The sequence below is a fragment of the Sciurus carolinensis genome, chromosome X (genome assembly GCF_902686445.1).
Source record: "Sciurus carolinensis chromosome X, mSciCar1.2, whole genome shotgun sequence".
Lineage (NCBI taxonomy): Eukaryota > Metazoa > Chordata > Mammalia > Rodentia > Sciuridae > Sciurus > Sciurus carolinensis.
This window is the reverse complement of record NC_062232.1, coordinates 38,822,645-38,843,338: the sequence shown is the minus strand read 5'-3', so window position 1 is coordinate 38,843,338 and position 20,694 is coordinate 38,822,645. Positions and strand designations below refer to the sequence as shown.

General features: G+C 35.1%; 1 protein-coding gene and 1 non-coding gene across 4 annotated transcripts in view; both read right to left on the bottom strand.

Annotated features, from left to right (window-relative positions):
- The window catches only part of Rp2 (RP2 activator of ARL3 GTPase), a 57,964-nt gene that overhangs the window by 8,277 nt on the left and 28,993 nt on the right, over nucleotides 1-20,694 (bottom strand). Inside the window, exons 4-6 of one of the 3 annotated variants that reach the window (XM_047536493.1) lie at nucleotides 9,187-9,272; nucleotides 6,726-6,834; nucleotides 3,813-3,870 (exon numbers count right to left, since the gene is read on the bottom strand). In XM_047536493.1, the coding sequence (XP_047392449.1) occupies nucleotides 6,751-6,834; nucleotides 9,187-9,272 (170 nt within the window). In that variant the 3' untranslated portion in view covers nucleotides 3,813-3,870; nucleotides 6,726-6,750. Of the gene's footprint in view, nucleotides 1-3,812; nucleotides 3,871-6,725; nucleotides 6,835-9,186; nucleotides 9,273-11,301; nucleotides 11,361-20,694 lie in introns of those variants that run through there. The other 2 variants (XM_047536494.1, XM_047536496.1) reach the window with 2 other exon arrangements.
- On the bottom strand, nucleotides 7,260-7,331 carry Trnat-ggu (transfer RNA threonine (anticodon GGU)). Its single transcript has one exon. It is a non-coding gene; the product is annotated as a tRNA-Thr (tRNA).

Here is a 20,694-nt window from a genome sequence, read left to right as displayed (position 1 = left end):
GACAAACGACCCCAGCCAATCCCAGGAGGACAGGGAGTCCTCCAGCTTCCCCTCCCCCACCCTGGGTTGTAAAAATGCCGCCCCATTGGGCCACTGTGCGACTTCTCCCGCCCAGCATTCTGTCTGACTTGGGAACCTCGTGAGAGCCATCCCAATAAAGTTTTTCTTTTTGATTCACATCTGGCCTGTTTTCCGTTTACCATTGTTAGATCAGGTTACCCCAGTCTGATCTTACAGTTAACACTAAAGGATTTACTATACACCTGGCCAAAGGTGTAAAAGAAGTCAGCATTTTTTTTTTTCATTTCAAGCAGTTGAGGCCTGACTCAAGTCAGAAACTAACTTTGGACTCTTCAAATCTAAGGACCACATTTATGCACATGGTTTTCTTTTTTCTGTGTGATGCTATCTTTAAAACAGTAATGGGAAGGGGATAATCAGACGCCACCTGAATTCTGGTATACTTCTCCCATTGACTAAATACAAAGCAATACTTTCTAAATAAGAAAATTATAAAATGGTGCAGGCCTGTAATCGCAGCTACTCAGGAGGTTAAGGCAGGCAGATTACAAATTTGAAGCCAGCCTCAGCAGCTTAGCAAGATTCTATCGCAAATTTTTTAATTTTTTTAGAAAAATTACAATTAAGTCTTATCAATGTATTAATACTGAGGAAACGGCAAAAACATTTAAAGTAAATAAAGTGTGGGGCTGGGGCTGTAGCTCAGTGGTAGAGGGTTTGCCTTGCATGTGTGAGGCACTGGGTTCAATCCTCAGCACCACGTAAAAATAAAGATATTGTGTCCATCTACAACTAAAAAAATAAAACGAAGTAAATAAAGTGTGAATTTAGGATCGCACTTTTATTTCAAATTTTAGACTTTTAGCTTAGCTTTTATTCTAGGAAATAAAAGCCATTGTTAGCAACATATTCACCCCCAAAGCTGGAACCACCCAAATACTTTCTTCAACAATCTTGCACATTTTATTGATGATGCCAGTGCTCATCCCTGAACATCCCAAGTGGAAAGATGTCAAAAGATAAAGAGGATAACAAATCTGAGAGGGACCAAGTGACTAACTGTCCTCACAAGCCCAAAGCAAATAGCTGACTGCTTTTTCATTTTAACTCAGTCCCAACATCAACAAATCACCACTCTGGCTTTATGCAACATGTTTCCCAATTGAATAAAACAAGCTTGAATATAAAAACACTTCAGATGAAAATTTAAGTGAGAAACTTCTGTGCTTTTATCTGTTTCCAAAGAACATTACTGATGTTCTTAAAGCTTCCCAGGAGCCTTAGTGGGCAGAAATTCTAGTTACTACTTCAACACGAAGCAAAGCAAACCAAAAAAAAAAGTAGCTTTAATATTGTAGACTGTCCCCCGCCCCAAAATCATCAAGGAGAGTACATAAGGGGAGGAATTACACAAGAGACTAAAAAGTCTGACATGTAGAATGAAACACTGGATTGTGACCCATTCAATCAAAAATATTTATTAAACATTGATCACTTTACAGGATCCTAAGTCCCACTGAAGTAATACAAAGATTTCCAAGTCTTGATTCTAGGGCTTGGGGACCTAACAGTCTAAGATGTAGCTTCTCAAACTTTAATGTGTATATGAATCCCCTGAATATTTATTAGTAAATGATTACCCAACAGATCTGGAGTGGGGCTTGAGATTCTAACCAATTCCTAGGTGATACTGATTCTGCTGGTCCACAGACCACACTTGGAGTAGCAAGAGACGCATAGATAAAGAAATGGAATAATGTGTTAGAGGCATTTGGAAATCTATATGGAATACTTTGTACCTGTGTTAGAGAAGGTTTCATATATGAGGAGACAGCTGGGCTGATTCTTATTTTCCTGATAATCACCAGGGGAAATCAAGAGGCCTACACTATAGTTCATTGACTATACAGTGAGCTGAACAGGCCATTTAGGCTTCCTGACCTTCAATTGAAGTCTTCCTCATTTGCAAAATGAGGGATTGAAAATATTAAATCCTTCACAGCCCTAAAAATGGACAACTCTAATTAGATAAATTTTAAAATCACTTAATATAAGAAGATCTGTTTAAAAGTTAGGTTGAAAGAATATAAAAGGTTCTACTAATGAGCCTCACAAACTGACCTACAAATGAAAGTACATCAATCAATAAGAAAACAGCACTTAAGCCTTAACAGCCTCTTATACTTGTGTTTTCCTATTCAGCTGCCTACTTGTAGCTAGGCATGTGGCCTCACAGCTGAACTACTTTAAAAGAACAACATACTCACTTTGCTCAGCACAATAATACTTAACATTTATAAAGTACCTTTCATTTTCAAGGTACTTTACAAACATCAGTTAATTACTTGTCACACAATTTGCAAGTTAATTTTCATTAGTCCAATTACAAGTGGACTAGATTAAATTAAAACAGTAAACGAAGGCCACAGAGGGAGCATCAGAGCCAAGGTGAGAATGCTGGAGACTCTTTACCACCTATGCTCACAATTTTTGTAGGTGAGAACTAGCCCTCACCATGAAAGCACTGTTACTAGAAATGGAAGAATCGCAATTTCTGAACATTTTGCTGAAGCTTGCCACCAAGAGCCAAAATGTCATATAAGGAAAGAGAGTATTATAAAGGCTTATTTCCACCTCCCCTCAAACATTCTATATACCAAAAGAGAAAAACAAGTCAACAGTGAATGATTCCATTTTCACAAAAAAGGTTTTCATTATATGTCAGGTTATCATCACTTTAACAAATTCTTGAGATAAACCAGCTCGTGTGTGTGTGTGTGTGTGTGTGTGTGTGTGTGTGTGTGAGAGAGAGAGAGAGAGAGAGAGAGAGAGAGAGAGAGAGAGAGAGAGAGAGAGAGAGATAGATACTGGAGATAGCCTCCTGGGCTCCATCCCCAGCCCTTATTTATCACTTAGGTACTGGGGATGGAACCCAAAGGTAATTTACCACTGAGGCACATTTCTAGCCTTTTTTGTTTTTATTTTTAGACAGGGTCTCACTGAGTTGCTTAGGGGCTCCCTAAGTTGCTGAGGCTAGTTTGGAACTTGTGATCCTCCTGAGAATGCCTCCTGCCTCAGCCTACTGAGCCACTGAGATTACAGGTGTGTGACACCACACCTGGAACCCCCCTTTAAAAATTTTTGTGATGGGCTCTCACTAAGTTGTGGAGACTGGCCTCAAACTTGTGATCCTCCTGTTTCGGCCTCCCACGTTGCTGGGATTGGAGGTCTGTGCCACCACACCCAGCTGATAAATTCACTTTTAAGTAGGAAAAGTTTATTTTAGATCACAATTTCAGGTTTCAGTCCATGGTTGATCAGATTATTGTTTTGGGCCTGTGGCAAGGTAGTAAATCCTAGTGGGGCAAAGATGCTCATCTCATGGCAGCCAAGAAGCAAAAAAGAGAGAGGGAAAGAGAAGAGAAAGCCAGGGTCCCAAAATCCCCTCTAAGTGTATACACCCAGTGACCTAACTTCTTTCTACTAGGTCTACCTCCTTAAGGTTCCACCATCTCCTAATAGCATCATAGGCTGGCAACTATGCCTTTAACACACAGGTCTTTGGGAGATATGCCAGATCCAAACTATAGCACATTATTATAACTCTCATGAATTTTGGCCTTTTTATTATACTTTTAAAGGATAAAGTGTTTACTAGAATGGGTTTTGCAGATGTAATCATACCCTAATTGCATACCTTCTCTTTCTATAGAGAATAGTTAAATATATCCTTTATAAATGAGAAAATACATCTTAGACATCAAGAATTATACAATAAGAAGTAATTTTATTATTTCCTTGTGATTTTTTATCCCAATGTTCCAAATGTCCTCAAAGTACGTGTAGAACCTTTATAGGTAGAAATAAAAATAAAGAATATTATTTTTAAAAACGAACCAATCTATCATTTCAGTACTTTTGATTTACGGACTAGGAGAGGAAGGAGTTTGGTATAAAAGGCTGATGAATTTGATAGTAATTTAAAAATAAGGTCAATTTTTATAAACCTGAAAGTATATAATAATTTTTTAATTTGGAAGAAAAAGATGCCTCATCTAAGTAATTAGTCATAAGAAATTGTGATTTCTTTTAACAAAGGAAACATTATATGGAAATTTCTTAGATTAAAATAGATTTTCTACTTCCTTTGTATTTCTCCAGAGTGCCTTGTGTACAAACGTACACACACAGCATACAGCCCATTTCTTCTGTAACACAGGCTAGACTGTTTCATTTTGTATTCAGTATTAAAAAGTTGCATCAAATTTTGGCATGTATATGAGTAAATGTATGATATAAAAGTACTCTTTAAAAATTAGTGTTAAGCCATTTTCATTTTAACATTTATTATAAATCACATTTTATAAACACTAGATAAATTACATATAACAGCTACACACAAATATACAGAAGCAAAACAAAAACAGCAGTACTTTTAACACAAGAGAAATAAACTAATATGTGTAAACATGTACAACTCAATAAAATTACTTTCACTGCTAATAATTTTTTATGAATTCAGAATGTATTCAGAAACAAAATTTAGTACACTGATTACTATCAAAGTTTAGAATTATAGAAACAACTATCATAACACTACTTATTTGTAAAAATCCTTTCAAACATTCAGAATCCAAATGACTGTCTTTAAAGACAAATTAAACTTGGCTAAAAGCTCTTATCCAACTGAAGAATGGAAAATTAACTTTGGTTAACAGATACTCAGTTTAGTGGAAAATCTTAAATCAACGTCTCCCTTATGTGTTATATTCCTGAGTTTTTGCTAAAATATGATAGATAAAAGAACTCAGTTCATAGTTTTGTATAACATTTATTTTAGGTTTGAAAAAAGTATCATGATTATTTTAAATATGAATAATAGTACTTAATAATATAATTATGACAGGAAGGAATGTAGTTAATTTAGCTTAAGTAAGAGAAAAGTTAATGCCCTCTTGACCACTATTTGCAAAGATCATTGGTAAATTATGATCCAAATTACATTAAACATGTCACCAATTTTTGTTTATGCCTTATGAAATCATTGATTTTATAGAATAGAAATTAAATGATTTTATAGAAATAAATTAAATGATGCAGCACTAATAGTTAGCACGAGACCAGGCACAGTGTGGGTGCTTAATATTACATACTAATTTAAAGTGAAAAGTTTTTTAATGTATTATTTCTGCATGTTAACAAACAATTCCATGTAGTATTAGCCTGAAAATATCCAAAAATGTTTGAAACATGAAAATACATTTTCAGTAACAATCATAAAAGTAATTTTTACAAGTGGCCATTTTTGGTCTTAGTTTTATCAAAATAGAATTAAATTTCAGATTCTTTTTAAAAACAGTGCCACAAAAGCTGTTTTCTTATTAGCTGCTATATGAGTTGTGGATGGTAGGTTCAGTACCTTCTCACAAGATCAACCTATCAATACCTTCTGAACTAATTACTGTAGATCAAATCATATTCCTTAAGTTTCCCCTGACTGAACCTGTGCATCTGAGGATTGGGTCTAAGAGTGTGAATTTCCAAACAAGTAGATTTCCCTTGCATCCTGGCAAATTACTATGGTCAGATGGATTTGAGAAATAATGCTCTGACACAACCAAAATGATTTTATTGTATTGACCATTACTTGACATAAATGGCAAATCTAATGAAAATCAAATGTTTCAAGCTTTTCCATAATCTGCATAGCTTATCATCATGCCTAAGTATTTCTTGCCTAAAAGTCACAAGGTTATGTTCGAATTATCTTGATAGCCCACAAGAGCTGATCAAACAGCAATTACCTTTGTAAAAACTGCTGGCGATTGGGCCTCTATAGTTTTAGTGTTGCATATACTTTTTCTTACCAAGAAGTATGAGTCACCTAGCAGTTGTATTAAAAAACTAAACAAAGTGGAATTTATTCAAATAGTTATACTACTTATAAAGTAGTCTTTAAATAGCTGTACCAACATCAGTTAGTAGAGTTATTTGCAAAGCTGGTTATCAAATGCCTATTTCTTCTTCTTTTTCTTTTGAGATAGAGATCTCACTATGTTGCCCAGGCTGGACTTACTCCTGAGCTCAAGTGATCCTCCTACCTTCACTTCCCACATAGCTGGGACTACATGCACACACCATTATTCCCAGCTTTCAAATGCTTATTTCTTTAAAAAACTCAGTTTACAAAGTATTATATCAGTTCCATGTACAAAATGTCACTAGCCATATAATGCAACTAGGAGGCAATTATTTAACTGGATATGTATACATGAAAAAATGTGTATATGTTCATTCTAATTTATCAACTAGTAACAAATACTTCTAAATTTAAAAAAATAAGCAATGAAATTTATTCTCCAACAAGTATCATGGAGCACTGAGGAAAGTTGGAAAGTTTAAATTATTAGAGATTTGAAAGAACATTTAATTAGGATTAAAATCATGAACTGATAGCCACTTATATTTTCTAATAAGAGTTGCAGAACAAAACCACAAGCTCATTGAAGTAGGTTAAATAGTTTTTAAGCTGATTAAAACTACTTAATTTAAATGAACTATTTTGAACCTCAAGTAAATGATGCTATATTCAACATGTTATTAAAAATAACCTTTAACAATTTCAGCATTAGTAAAAAATCACTGCTAATACACAAAAGCTTATTATCAAACTCTATATACAGAAGTTGGAAAAGGCTTAATACCAAGTCCTTGGTTCCACATTGCATTTCATATTCCCATTTGTATATCCGCAAAGTTGTAGAAGCTGTCTACATCTCCAGATGCTTTTTCCTTGCTTTCTGATACAAACATCTATTTTAAATATAAACAAAAATAAATATTGTGACTCTCAAAGGCCACATCACCAACAGAACAAAGTCACAAACATTTTAACAGAAATTCAAGTAGATCATTTAGAATATTTAATCTGTAGATATTCTGTAGAATCCATTCAATATACTTTCAATAGCTGTAATATAAATTAAGCTCTTTTAAAAACCCTTATGATATAATTAAGGTCTTCATTTTCATAATACTTCAGTTGTATTTTATTATACCTGGAATCTTACTGTTTAATGCATAATATTATGAAAGCTACTGAATAAGATTTATTTAAAGAAAAGTACTCTTTGTTTCTTCTATTTTCTAATAAGAATATCTCAAGAGTCTGAGAAGCAAAATTCAAGATTATGTTTCCAAAGCAGCTAAAGATATATTACTAATTTTATCGTTATTTTTCATGGTACTGGGGATTGGACCCAGGGTCTCCTGCATACCAGGCAAGCACTCTACCACTGAGCTACACCACATTTTTTGGAGACAGGGTCTTACTACATTGCCCAGGCTGGCCTCAGACTCCTGGGCGCAAGCAACCCTCCTGCTTCAACCTTCTAAGTAGCTGGGACTACAGACATGTGTCACTGCACCCATTATACATTACTAATTTTAAATGAACTATTTTCTGAATATCAATAAAGCATTACTCAATAGAACCCTGCAAAAGTACCTTTTACAAATATTGGCCAGGAATTAGAGGAGTCCTGGGTTCTATTTTAGCTTTATCATAAGCTAGTTGTGTGGTGTTGACAATGTAATATATTTCTCTTGCCTGTTTCCACACTTGTAAAATGAGAAAGCTGGATGAGAGTCTCTCTAAATCTTTCAGCTCTAAAATGTCTCAGTCATAACCATTTTGTCTCTCAGTTTCCTTTTATATTCAATCTGGTATTTCCCCTCTCCCTTAGTACTATTGTGGTAATAAAATGAGACAGAAGACAAGGTGCTTTAGATTTTGCAAATTCAAGACAGAGGACAAAACAAAAAATTTCCTCTCAAATATTTATCAAAAAAATAGCCAATTAGGGCTGGTGTTGTAGCTCAGTGGTAGAGCACTTGCCTAGCATGTGCGAAGCACTGGGTTCGATCCTCAGCACCACATATAAATAAATAAATAAAATAAAGGTATTGTGTCCATCTACAACTAAAAATATTTTTAAAAATAGCCAATTACATATTTATTAATTTAATCCTCTTTTATGTGATTTATTTTTAGGTTATATTAAGCTTTTTATTAAATTTATTATTGAAAACATTTTAAGCATTCAAATGCAAATGTTTACAGTGACTTCTTTTTAATTTTTAAAAATTCATTTTAGTTGCATACAACACTGGGATACATCCTGACATAATCACAAAAGCATGGAACACAACCCACTCCATTTCAGTCCCCAGCACTCCCCCCAAAACCCCCTACTCCCCTCCCTCCACTCCAGACATCCATCTTCAATTCATTTACAGTTTACTTTTTTTTGTTTTAATTAGTGTCCTGTGGATACACCCAATGTCGGGCCCCACTGTGTCTCATCCATGCATGCACATAGGAAATTTAGGTCAGATTCATTCCACTGTTTTTCCCCATTTGCTGTCTGTTCTTCCTCCTCCTTTTCAATCCCCTTCATCAACTCTACAGATCTTTTATTTTGATGAAATTCCTTAAGTGTCAAATTCTTAGAGTAACCTCAGCAGCATACCATACTTAGAAAATGCCCACATGTAATCATTTCTAGATATTCCTCAAGTTCAGTTTTTGGTGATAAATTACTGAAGCAAATAAGAATGAAACTTGGGAAACAGAATTGTCCATCTAATGAATAAAATCTTAGGGGCTGGGGTTATAGTTAAGTGGTGGAGCACTTGCCTAGCATGTGTGAGGTACTGGGTCTGATCCTCAGCACCACGTAAAAACAAATAAATAAAATAAAGGTATTGTGTCTCCATCTACAACTAAATTTTTTTTAAAAAATTAAAAAAAAAATAAAAAGAATATAATCTTAGAAATAAAATACTTTTCAATATATAATATTTTTAAAATGCAAGGAACTTGAGACATTTGATGACATTTTACTTTAGAAACCTTTACTATGTACTATTGAAGGTTTTTAATAAGCAGATTCTTAATTTCTGACCATTTTAAGCAATTAAAAAATTGTTTGGCAAGGAGAAAAAAACAAAACTTAGTCCCCATTTATCATAGGTTCTAAGAATTATGATGTGCTGGTTTTTTTTTTATTCCAAGGAACACCAAAGTATAAAAGTATTACTTGACTATAAGGAAAAAAGATGAAATTAAAGCTTAGATTGAAATGTAGTAATGAAGTCTTGTACCTTGGTCCCATTGAATATCTCGTTTACAATACGTTGACATCCTTCTACAGCACCATCTCCATTAAATTCCAAAGCAATCACAGGACCTATAAGCAAACCCAAGAAGTGTTTTCTTAGCATGAACACAAATATATTCTAAAATTAATCTTTGTATTCTTCCCTGAAGAATCTCCAGCATCTTCCTTGGGGGCGAGAGAAAAGGAAGAGGGAAATAGACAGATGGGGCACATCATCTCAGTTTCTTCTTCCTACACTAATCATGAAACAAATTAACATCATCTCATGATGAATAGCTTCGATGCTATTATAGGACTAGTGTCACATTTTTAAAGTGTTGTAAATAGTCTGGCTTTTATTCTTCTATAAAAGCCACAGAATCTACACTGATTTAGCAGTACAAAGAATACTTGATAAAATAGCAAATAAGATCAAAAGCAATCCAAGAAGTAGGTCTTGCCAGGCAGCCAGCCTTGCTTCCAACTCTCCTACTTACCAGCCAAGTTTTGGGCCATCAACAATGGAGCTAAGCCAAATAGGAACTGAGGCAAGGCACCAATGCCCATCTGAAAGTATTTTCCTTGAGTGTGTTTCAAAGCTACATTCTAAGAACAAAGATCATTTTTAAAAATCCTTTGAATGAAGGATTTGTGTCTCTTTTCCCTTACATTAATTTGAACACTTTAAAAAAATCCCTGTACATTAAATTTTGGAGTAGAGGTTCATGATTTAATCTTTGATAAGCTTGGATTGAAATGCAGAATTGGCCTTACTGATGTTAAACTGTTGGCAAGTGTAGCCATAAATTCCATGAGCAAAATATGCTCTTTAATTCAATTAATACTTATTCAACTTTCACTGTATTCCTAACAGATTTGATTTTTATTTCCTACAGTGACTGGGAAGTCCTGACCTCCAGGGAATTACACATTTCTTAAAAGAAGACATAAGCTCATTAAACAAATACAAACCAACATAGAATAATGAAGTACTAAGTATGAAATACCAAGGTGAATTAATATGAAATACTAAGTTGAGTGTAGCCATGTGCCACAGGACAAAGCACAAGAATGAGAAAGAAAAGATCACACTACATTGGGCACCAAAATAACTGAATGCTTACAATTTAATACAGACAACATATACAGAAAAGGCAGGATATACAGCAGTCAACTATGCACTTAGACACAGAACAAATTAAAGTATGAGTTTTTCAGCATCACAGTGTATAGATCAAGATAGGTACTGGATAAAGAAAAGAAGGTAACTGGGGACATTTTCTTGCTCTCAGCAAGGCTCTGTGGAGATAACATTTAGGAGGGCATCAAATGGAGCAAGGGATAAATGAGTTAAAAATAGGCACAATTTTAAAGGGAGGCTTAACAGGGAAAAGGTTCTTAGAGAACCTGCTTCAACTCATGGATCTGTTTAGAAAGTTTGACTCATGTAAAAATATAAATATTATGGGAGGAAAACTTAAGAAAAATGTTTACCTAAGGGGTATTATAGTTTGTATCTTAAATATCCCCCAAAAGCCCATTTGTTGAAGGCTTGGTCCCCAATGTAATAGTGTTCAGAGGTGGGGCCTTTGGAGGGTGACTGGATCATGAAGGCTCTGACTTCATGAATGGATTAATCCACTTATGGATTCATAGCTTAAGGGGCTTGGGGAGATGGGACCTTATTATAAAAGTGAGCTCACTCTGTTTCCTGACCACCATGAGGTGAGCAGCTCTGTCCCACCATGAGCTCCCCACCATGATGTGCTGCCTCACCACAGGCCCAGAAACATTGGAGGCAGATGGGAATGGACTGAAGCCTCTGAAACCATGAGCCAAAGTGAGTCTTTCCTTCTTTGAGTAAGTACTCAGTTATGGAAAGCTGACTAACAGAGGAGGAAAGAGGGGACCGGGTAGAAAGGACAGGGATAGAAGTGATACTGCTCTGAATATACATTTCTGAGTATAATTTTGGCATTGGATATCATATCAATACCTCAAAAAACAAAATTAAATATGGGGCTAAAAAGCAAAAGCAGTTCCAAAAAGTAAAAACAAGCTGAAACAAATGAATCTAACTGTATATTAAGTTAGTGACATGACCACACAGAGAAAAGAATTATTCCAACCAACCTTACGAGGCAATATTTTGCCTGTACACCCTCAGTGGAATATGGTCTAAGGATAAAAAGATAGAAGGAAATCTTAAAATTTCAGTAATCTCAGTTTTAGTAGTAAAATTTGCTGTTATCCTGAAACTGTTACATGCATATGATAGGATAAGTTAAAGCAATATTATAAGGAACCAAAATTTTCAGAACAAAAGTAGTATAAAATGAAAAAATTTAAAGAAGCTTATATTAGCTGTGAGTTGGTACTACAGTTTGGATATTAAATGTATCCTGAAGGCCCTTGTGTTAAAGGCTTGGTCTTCACACCATGGTGCTATTTGGAGGTAGTGTAAACGCATATAAGAGGTAGTGTCTAGTGGGAGGTCTTAGGTCACTGGGGAGATTGTGGGACTCTGGTGTCTTTCTCCCTTTCATTCCAGCCATGAGGTGAACAGGATTCCTCTGCCACATGCTCCTGCCATGGGGTGCTGTGCTATATACAACATGCCTAAAGCAGCAGGGCCAACTGGTCATGGGCTGAAACCTTCAAAACTGTGAGCCAAAACCAAACCTTTCCTTTTTATTACATTGATTATCTCAGGTATTTTGTTACAATAATGTAAAACTGACTAACATAGTTGCTAATTGTTAAAGCTGGGTGATAAGCATGGGGGTTTGTTAAACTATTCTTTTTTTTGTTTAAAATTTTTCATTAAAAATGAAAGATGATTGGCAGGGTTAGAATGGTCTTGATAGAGAATAGCTTCCTATATATTTTGTAATAAAACACAGGTAAGTGCTAACCTTATGAAAGAGAAGCTTATAATCATACTTTTTTCATTTAGAAATGTCAGTATGAACTCATGATCTCTTTTGCTTAGAAAAACACCCTTAGTTCCTGGCTATCTACTGGACAACATTAAAGGAAATGACCACCCAGTAATAAATAGCACCTGTGTTTCTAAATATCATTCCCTACTAACAAGAACTAAATAATTTTAGAAAAATAGATAATTCCATGTCTAGGAAAAGAAATGGATTAAGATCAACCTGGAAAATCTTTTTTTTTTTTAATACTGGGGATCAAACCCAGGGTCTCACACATACAACAAGCACTCAAACACTGAGTTATATGGTGCAGCCTGATCTGGAACATCTTGTTGAGCCAAAAAGCCATGAAGCTATCAAAAGGCTAATGGAATTGTATGAAAAGGACACAGAAACCAGCCTTAAGGGGCTCCCACTGGCCAAAGATGAGACATGGTAAAATAAGAAGGAATAAATCCTGTAGTTTATTAAAACCCTGATATATAAAAATTCATGAGTTCATAATTATATTTAGAAAAAGAAACAAAACTCACCATATACCACTGGAGGCTGCCAGGGTACCAATTCATTACTGTCAAAATTGATGCTTATTTTCCCCTTTATTTACTCTGTTTTTCTAATATGAAGCATATTTCAAGTTAGCTAAACACCTCTGGCATACAAGGAGAAATTCTGTTAATATCTATTAATAAATGCAGAGGTAGTGATACAATCAGAAAATGATCATTTTGCTCCTATTAAAATAATTGGGGGCTGGGGAGATAACTCAGTCGGTAGAGTGCTTGCCTTGCAAGCACAAGGCCCTGGGTTCGATCCCCAGCACCACAAAAAAAAAAAAAATTGGTTTACACAAAAATCATTGTTTGTAGCATCCTATATGGATGCTACCCTGAAAAGGTCATTACCACCTGAACCCACTGATCAATTTTAGCATGACTGAAAGTACACAAATATGATTTGCTTTCTCATTTAAAGCAAAAGGAAAGAGTACGGACTATGAAGAATTCTTGCCAATAAAATATTAAACCTGAATGTAAATAAGGCTTTGATCTAACTTCTAGCCTATAAAATATATAGAAGAACAAATTGGTTCCAAGAAAACTAAAAGACAATTGACCAAATGTCTTTCACAAGATAAAGGCATGAAACAAAAAGAGGAGGAAGAATATCTGTTTTTGGTTAAGAGATAAAATACAAAACAACCAATTACAATGAGTGAGCCTATGTTGGATCTGGATCAAATTAACTGTAAAACTACATAAAGAATTCTGTTAGATAACTGGGGCAATTTGCATATGGATGGGGTATTAGATGATCTTAAGGAATTATTGTTTACTGTTAGATGTGATAATGCATTGTAGATACTTAAGAAAATATCTGTTTTTAATTTTGTTTTCTTTCAGATAGACTGAAATGTTTAGGGATGAAATGACAGGACAAATCAAAATTTGATTACAAAATATTTTAGCAAAAAAAGGAGATTATAGATTTTATTTTTTGTACTGTGGATTGAACCCAGGGGCACTTAACCACTGAGCCACATCTCCAGCCCTTTTATTTTTAATTTTGAGACAGGGTCTCACTAAGTTGCTGAGGATGGCATTGAACTTGTGATCCTTCTGCTTCAAAGTCTCCGAGTTACTGGGATATAGACATGTACCACTGCACCAGGCAGACTATAGGTTTTTTTAAAGTATGGAAAAAAGTTGATGAAACTAGGGGATAGGACACACATGGATCACTGAACTCTACTTTAAAAAATTTTTTTTTAGTTGTAGATGGACACAATACCTTTATTTTATTTATTTATTTTTATGTGGTGCTAAGGATCAAACCCAGTGCCTCACATGTGCTAGGCAAGCACTCTACCGCTGAGCTACAACCCCAGCCCTGAACTCTACTTTTAAGTAGAGATAGTACATATGGAAATTTCCAAAAGGGCTGAAATAAAAAGAAAAAGCTGATAATAAAATGTAGGGTTTCCAGTTTCACAGAGAGGAAAAATGTGAACTTAGTTGGAATAGAGAATACTTTTATTCAGAATCACTACAAGAAAGGACTGAATATATATTTTTTTTAAAGTTAGGCATTTATTACTGAAATTTCCTGTTCTCTATAGAGAGAACAGAATTTAGAATACAGAAATACAATTTTGGTAGAATTACATGGGCATGTAATTTGGTTAATATTATTTAACTAGAATATAATGAATTTCTAATAAGCAACATAATAATATTCCAACAAAGAAATACCAACGGTGTACCACTGCATCAGTTTTGATTAACATGTGGATAATCCTAAATTAAAAAAAAAGAAAACTACTTGTGGACAATGCATTCCCCCCCCATCACAATTATAGCTGGAGATCTCAACACTCCTCTCTCATCAATGTTAGGAACAAGGTGGCAGAAAATCAGCAAGGATACAGATGACTTAAATAGCACTATCATCAAGCTGACCTAGTGGTAATTTATAGAACATTCCATCAAGCAACAGCAGGTACACATTCTTCTCACATGCACACGGAATATTCACCAAGACAGACCATATTCCATGCCATAAAACAAACTCTAACTTGCTAAAGAAAACAGAAATCATACAAATATGCATTCTTAAACCATAAGATTAAAAAATCTAGAAATCAATAACAAATATATCTGGACAATCCCCAAATGTTTGGATATCATATTTCTAAGCAAACCATGGATCAAGAGAAAAGTCTCTATAGGAACTAAAAATATTTTTAACTAAGTCAAGGGTCAACCTACTTTCTCTGTAAAGGGCAAGAGAGGAAATATTTTAGGATTTGCATGCCACACAGTGTCTGTCACTAATCAATAACTAATCAATTCTGCTGTTGTATCACAAAACATAAGAGATTAAAGAATGAGCATGGCAGTGCTCCAATAAAACTTCATTTACTAAAGCAAGCAGTGGGCCATATTTTGCCAAACTCTGAATTAAATGAAAATACACATATTGAAATTTACAAGATACAGTCATAGTACTTAAAGGAAAAATGTTAACATTAAATACATACACAGTCGATCCTCATTGGCAAATCCCTTTATTGTGAATTTGCCTACTTGCTAAAATTCATTTGTCAAATCAATACTTGCAAAAAATCAAAACTTGCAGTGTTTTCATGGTTTTTCTTGGACTTGCAGAGCTGCAAAAAACTGATGTGAATGTTCCCATCTGAAGCCGAACAAGCAGATGCTCTCCGCCTTCTTGGTTCAGCTCTTATACTCTAAACGAGTGTTCAGTTTTGCCGTCTGGGTAGTGCCATATTTTTCATATTTTTGTGTTTTCCATCATTTCCCTATTTAAAATGGCCCCCAAATATGGCGCTGAAGTGCTGCCCAGTGTTCCTAAGCTGAGGAAAGTTTTTCTGTACTTCATGAGAAAATATGCATTAGATAAGCTTCTAAGTTATAAGTGCTGTTAGATGTGATTTCGATGTTAATGTATCAACAGTATAGTGTATCTAAAATCAATAACCTATACTCAAACCTAAAGAAACAAAAGAAAGAGCAAATCAAATCTAAAGCTAGTGAAAAGATGGAAATAAATAAATACTGGAGCAGAAATCAATGAGATTGGAAAGAAAAACAATAAAGAAAAATCAATGAAACAAAAAACCATTTCTGGGGCTGGGACTAGGGCTCAGTAGTGGCGTGCTTGCCTCACATGCAATGAGGCACTGGGTTCGATCCTCAGCACCACATAAAAATAAATAAAATAAAGGTATTGTGTCTATCTACAACTAAAAAATTAAACAAAAACATTTCTTCAAAATTATCAACAAAATTATAAACTTTATATGAAAAGATGGTGAACATCACTAATCATCAGGGAAATGCAAATTGAAATCATAATAAGATATCAGTTCTTACATGTTAGGATGTTATTATCAAAAAGAGAAGAGAAGCTGGGTGTGGTGGCACATGCCTACAATTCCAGTGATTTGGGAGGCTGAGGCAGGAGGATTGCAAGTTCAAGCCCAGCCTCTCAGCAACTTAGTGAGGTCCTAAGAAACTTTGTGATAATCTGTCTCAAAAAATAAAAAGGGCTGGGGATGAAGCTCAGTGGTAAAGCACCTGTGGTCTCAATCACGGTACCAAAGGGGATGTGGAACAAAGAGAACCCTTGTGCACTGTTGGTGGGACTGTAAATTTCTAGTCATTATGGAAATCGGTTACTCAAAATATTAAAAAATATGACTACCATATGATTCAGTAATCCTATATAAAGTATAAAGACAAAGGAAATAAAATTATTATCTGGGAGAGATATTTGTACCCCCATGTTCACTGTAGCATTACTCATAATAGAAAAGACTTGGAATCAATATAAGTATCTACTGACAGATGAATGGAGAAAGAAAATGTGGCATACATATACAACAGAATATTATTCAGCCATAAAAAGAAGGAAATCCTGCCATTTGAACCTGGAGGGCATTATGCCCAATGAAATAAATCAGAAAAAGTAAGACAAATACTGTATGATCTTACTTAGATGTGGAATCTAAAATACTGAACTGACAGAAATGTAGAAAAAAATGTTGGTTGCCAGGGGATGGGGGGTATGAAATCTTAGTCAAAGCATACTAACTTGCAATTATAAGATGAGTAAATTGGGCATGGTTATGTAGCTCAGTGGTAGAATAAGCAGCTTGCCTAGCATGCAAAAGGCAAAGGGTTTGATTCCCAGCACTGCAAAAGAAGTTCTAGCAATTTAATATATAGTATGGTGACCACAGTTAACAATACTGTATTGCAAATTTGCAATTTGCCGAGAGTAGATCTTAAATGTTCTTAATACAAACAAAATGGCAACTATGTGAGGCAATGGATATATTAACTGACTTGATTATGGTTTATTTGGCAATTATACATGAATAAGCTAGCAAAATAAAAACATAACCAACCAAACAAAAGATAAATATCTAGGCTGATGGGAGCATTAGAGTGAGAGTGAGAGTGATGGGGAGGGGACTCCAATTAGCAACAGCAGGAATGAAAGAGGGACATCACTACTGATCGATCCCACAGGCAATAATACTATAAACAACTCTATGCCCATGGATTCAATAACTTAGATGAAGTCCAACAATTCCCTGAAGACATGAACTATAAAATTCACTCAAAGAAGAATAATAGCCCACAGTTCTATATATAATAAACTAATTAAATTTATAGCTAAAAGTCTTCCAAAAAAGAAATCTCCAGGCCCACATAATTTCACTGGCGAATTCTACTATACATTTAAGGAAGAAATGATACTAATTTTCTGCAGTTGCTTCAAGATCATAAAAGAGGAGGTTCCTTTCCAATTCATTTTATGAGGCTAGCATTATCCTAATGCAAAAACCAGAGGAAGATATTATAAAAAAGGAAAACTACAGACCAACATCCCTCATGAACAAGTATGCAAATATCCCCACAAAATATTAGCAGACTGGGGGTATTGTCAAGTGGTATAGTGTGTGTTGAGCATGTACAAGGCCCTGGGTTCAATTCCCAGTACCAAAAACAAAACCAAAAATTACACATATATTATCAAACTGAATCTAGCAATATCAAAGGGAAAATATGTCATCATGAAGGAGGTTCATCTCAGGAATACAAGGCTAGTTCAACATTCAGTTATTAATAAAAGTAATTTAATGGATTAAATAAATAAATAGTAAAAATATGATCATGTTGATAAATGCAGAAAAAGCATTCAACAAAATTCATTATCCATGTATGATAAAAACTCAACAAACTAGGAATAGACAAAAGCTCCCAAAACATAACAAAGGTATGTGTGAAAAAACTATAGATAGCATCATTCTTAATGGTGAGACTGGACACTTGTACCCTGGGAGAAGGAAGGAGGAAAGGATGTCCTCTCTCATTATTCTGTATATACCATAGTGGAAATCCTAGTTAGTATAATAATGCAGGAAAAAGAAATAAAAGCATACATATAGAAAAATAAGAGTTGGATAATAGCCCACTGTTGGATGCAGTGGTAAGTGCCTATAATCCCAGCAACTCAGAAGGATGAGGCAGAAGGATTGCAAGATCAAGGGCAGCCTCAGCAACTTAGTAGACCCTGTCTCAAAATAAAAAATAAAATGAACTAGGGATGTAGCTCAGTGGTAAAGTGCCCCTGGGTTAAATCCCCAGTCCAAAAAAAGAAAAAAAAAAAGAAAAGAAAAAGAAGAAATAGAACCGTTTCTATTAACAGAGGACATAAATACCTAGAAAATTACCATGGTTATGTAAGATACTAAAACTAGGAAAACTCCTTGAAAAGTAAGTGGGAGCTATTTGTACTATCTTGACAATTTTCCCATGAATCTAAAATTATTCCAAGATAAAAAGTTGATTAAAAGAATGGGAGATAACCATGACACACCTGTTACAAATCTGATAATAGGGCTATGGGATATATAGCTCAGTGGCAGAGCACTTGCCTAGCATACATGAGGACCTGGGTTCAATCCCCAACAACAAAAAGGAAAAAAAAGAGAAAACTGACAATACCAAATGCTGTTAAGGATCCATAGTAACAGGAATTGTCATTCATGGCTGGCAAAAATGCAAAATAGTACAGCCACTTAGGAAAAGAGTATTGTGATTTCATTTTTTCTTCATATATAAAACACTTCTTTACCCTGTGTGTGTGTGTGTGTGTGTGTGTGTGTGTGCGCGCGCGTGTGGTCTTGCTGTATTGTCCAGGCTGGCCTCGAATTCTGGGTCAAGCAATCCTCCTACCTCAGCCTCTCAAGTTGCTGGGACTACAGGCATGTGTCATCACACCCAGCAGTTTGGCAGTTTCTTATAAAGTTAAACATATACTCTCCATACCCATTGACAATCCCACTGCTATGTGTTTACCCAAGCAATTTGAAAAGTTACACATACTACAAAATCTATACATATAATTTATAGTACCTTTATTCGTAATTTGCAAAAACTAGAAACAATCACAGTATTCCAGCAAGTGAAGGGAAAAACAAACTGTGGTATATCCGTAGAAGGAATACTATTCATCAATAAAAAGAAACAAGTTATTGAGTCTCCCAGCAAGATGGCTAAATCATAAATGTACTTTAATAAATGAAAGAAGCCAAACCCCAAAGGCTACATAGTGTATGGTTCCATTTATGGTACATTGTGGAAAAGACCAAATTAGAGATAAAAACCAAGTCAGCTGCTGGGATCTGTGGTTGACTGACTATAAAAGGGGCCACACAAGGGAAATTTGTAGGTTGTAACTGCTTTCTATAGTACTCGGGTGTTGGATGCTATACATCTGTCAAAACCCATGCAGACTGAACTGTATTTTGAGTAGTTACTACAAGGCTAAATGCACTCTAGTTAGTAAATAAGATTTTCACAGGGTTATGGGTTAGTAACTCTAAAACTACATTATATGTATGCTAGAGACAAACAAATACATGACTAAATTATAGATAATGGGAGCGAAATTATTCACTTTCAGAGTAAGTCACAAGAAAGCAAAGGAAGAGAGGCTAGAATGAACCCTGTGGTGTCCAAAGAAGGTCAAAGATATTTGAATGTATATACAGAGAGAAAAAAAACTAATTATAGATATTGTGTATATATGGGTTAATAGTCAAACATATTTCCTACCTCTGTCTGTTGAAAAGGCCTAGAACCAGTGGGACCCCTAGGAGTAATGGGTTATATCTAACACCCAGACCTTGGTTTCCAACCATTCTAAAACACAAGTCAGCAGGGTTCCTTAAAGAAATGGTTGAAATTATTTCTGGGGCAAAGAAAATACAGGATGAGCCTGGAATATCTTCTACAGCCAGAAGGTAAAGAAGTGTTAAAAAATCACAAGGATGAGGATATGTCAAAGGGACAGAGAAGCCAACCCAGAAAAGCTCCCTATGTAAAACTGGAACAACTTGATAGTATTGAATTGTAACCAAACAATAGTATACATAGCCATGAGTCAATTATGATAGAAATAAATGGTTGAATAAATGAAAGGGGGAGAAAAAACAAATCTCTTATAGAAGAATTACGAATAACGTATGTGGATACTGCTTCCTCCAGAAGTGGGGCTTAATTCTCTCCTTGAGTTTAGGCTAGTCTTAGCGATTCACGTCCAAAGACTAGAGTATGGAAAGAGAAACAAACTTCTCAGAGAAGAAATCTGGCAGATACCATTTCATACTGATACCAGGTACCCCATGATGTTATATGTAAACAAGGGCACTTTGCCTCCTCTCCAAAACCCATAACCCCGGTTTAAGTAGACAAAACATCAAACCCATGTTGAGGGACATTCTTCAAAATAATTGACCAGAACTGTTAAAAAAAAGTCAAGGTTATAAAAAAAAAAAAGGACAGCCTGAGGAACTATCAGAGATTGGAGGAGATTAATGAAACACAGCAAGTAAAAACAATGAGGGAGGGGCTGTGGTTGTGGCTCAGTGGTAGAGCACTTGCCTAGCACATTGTGAGGCCCTGGGTTTGATCCTCAGCACCACATAAAAATAAAAAAAGATATTGTGTCCACCTAAAATATGTATATATATATAT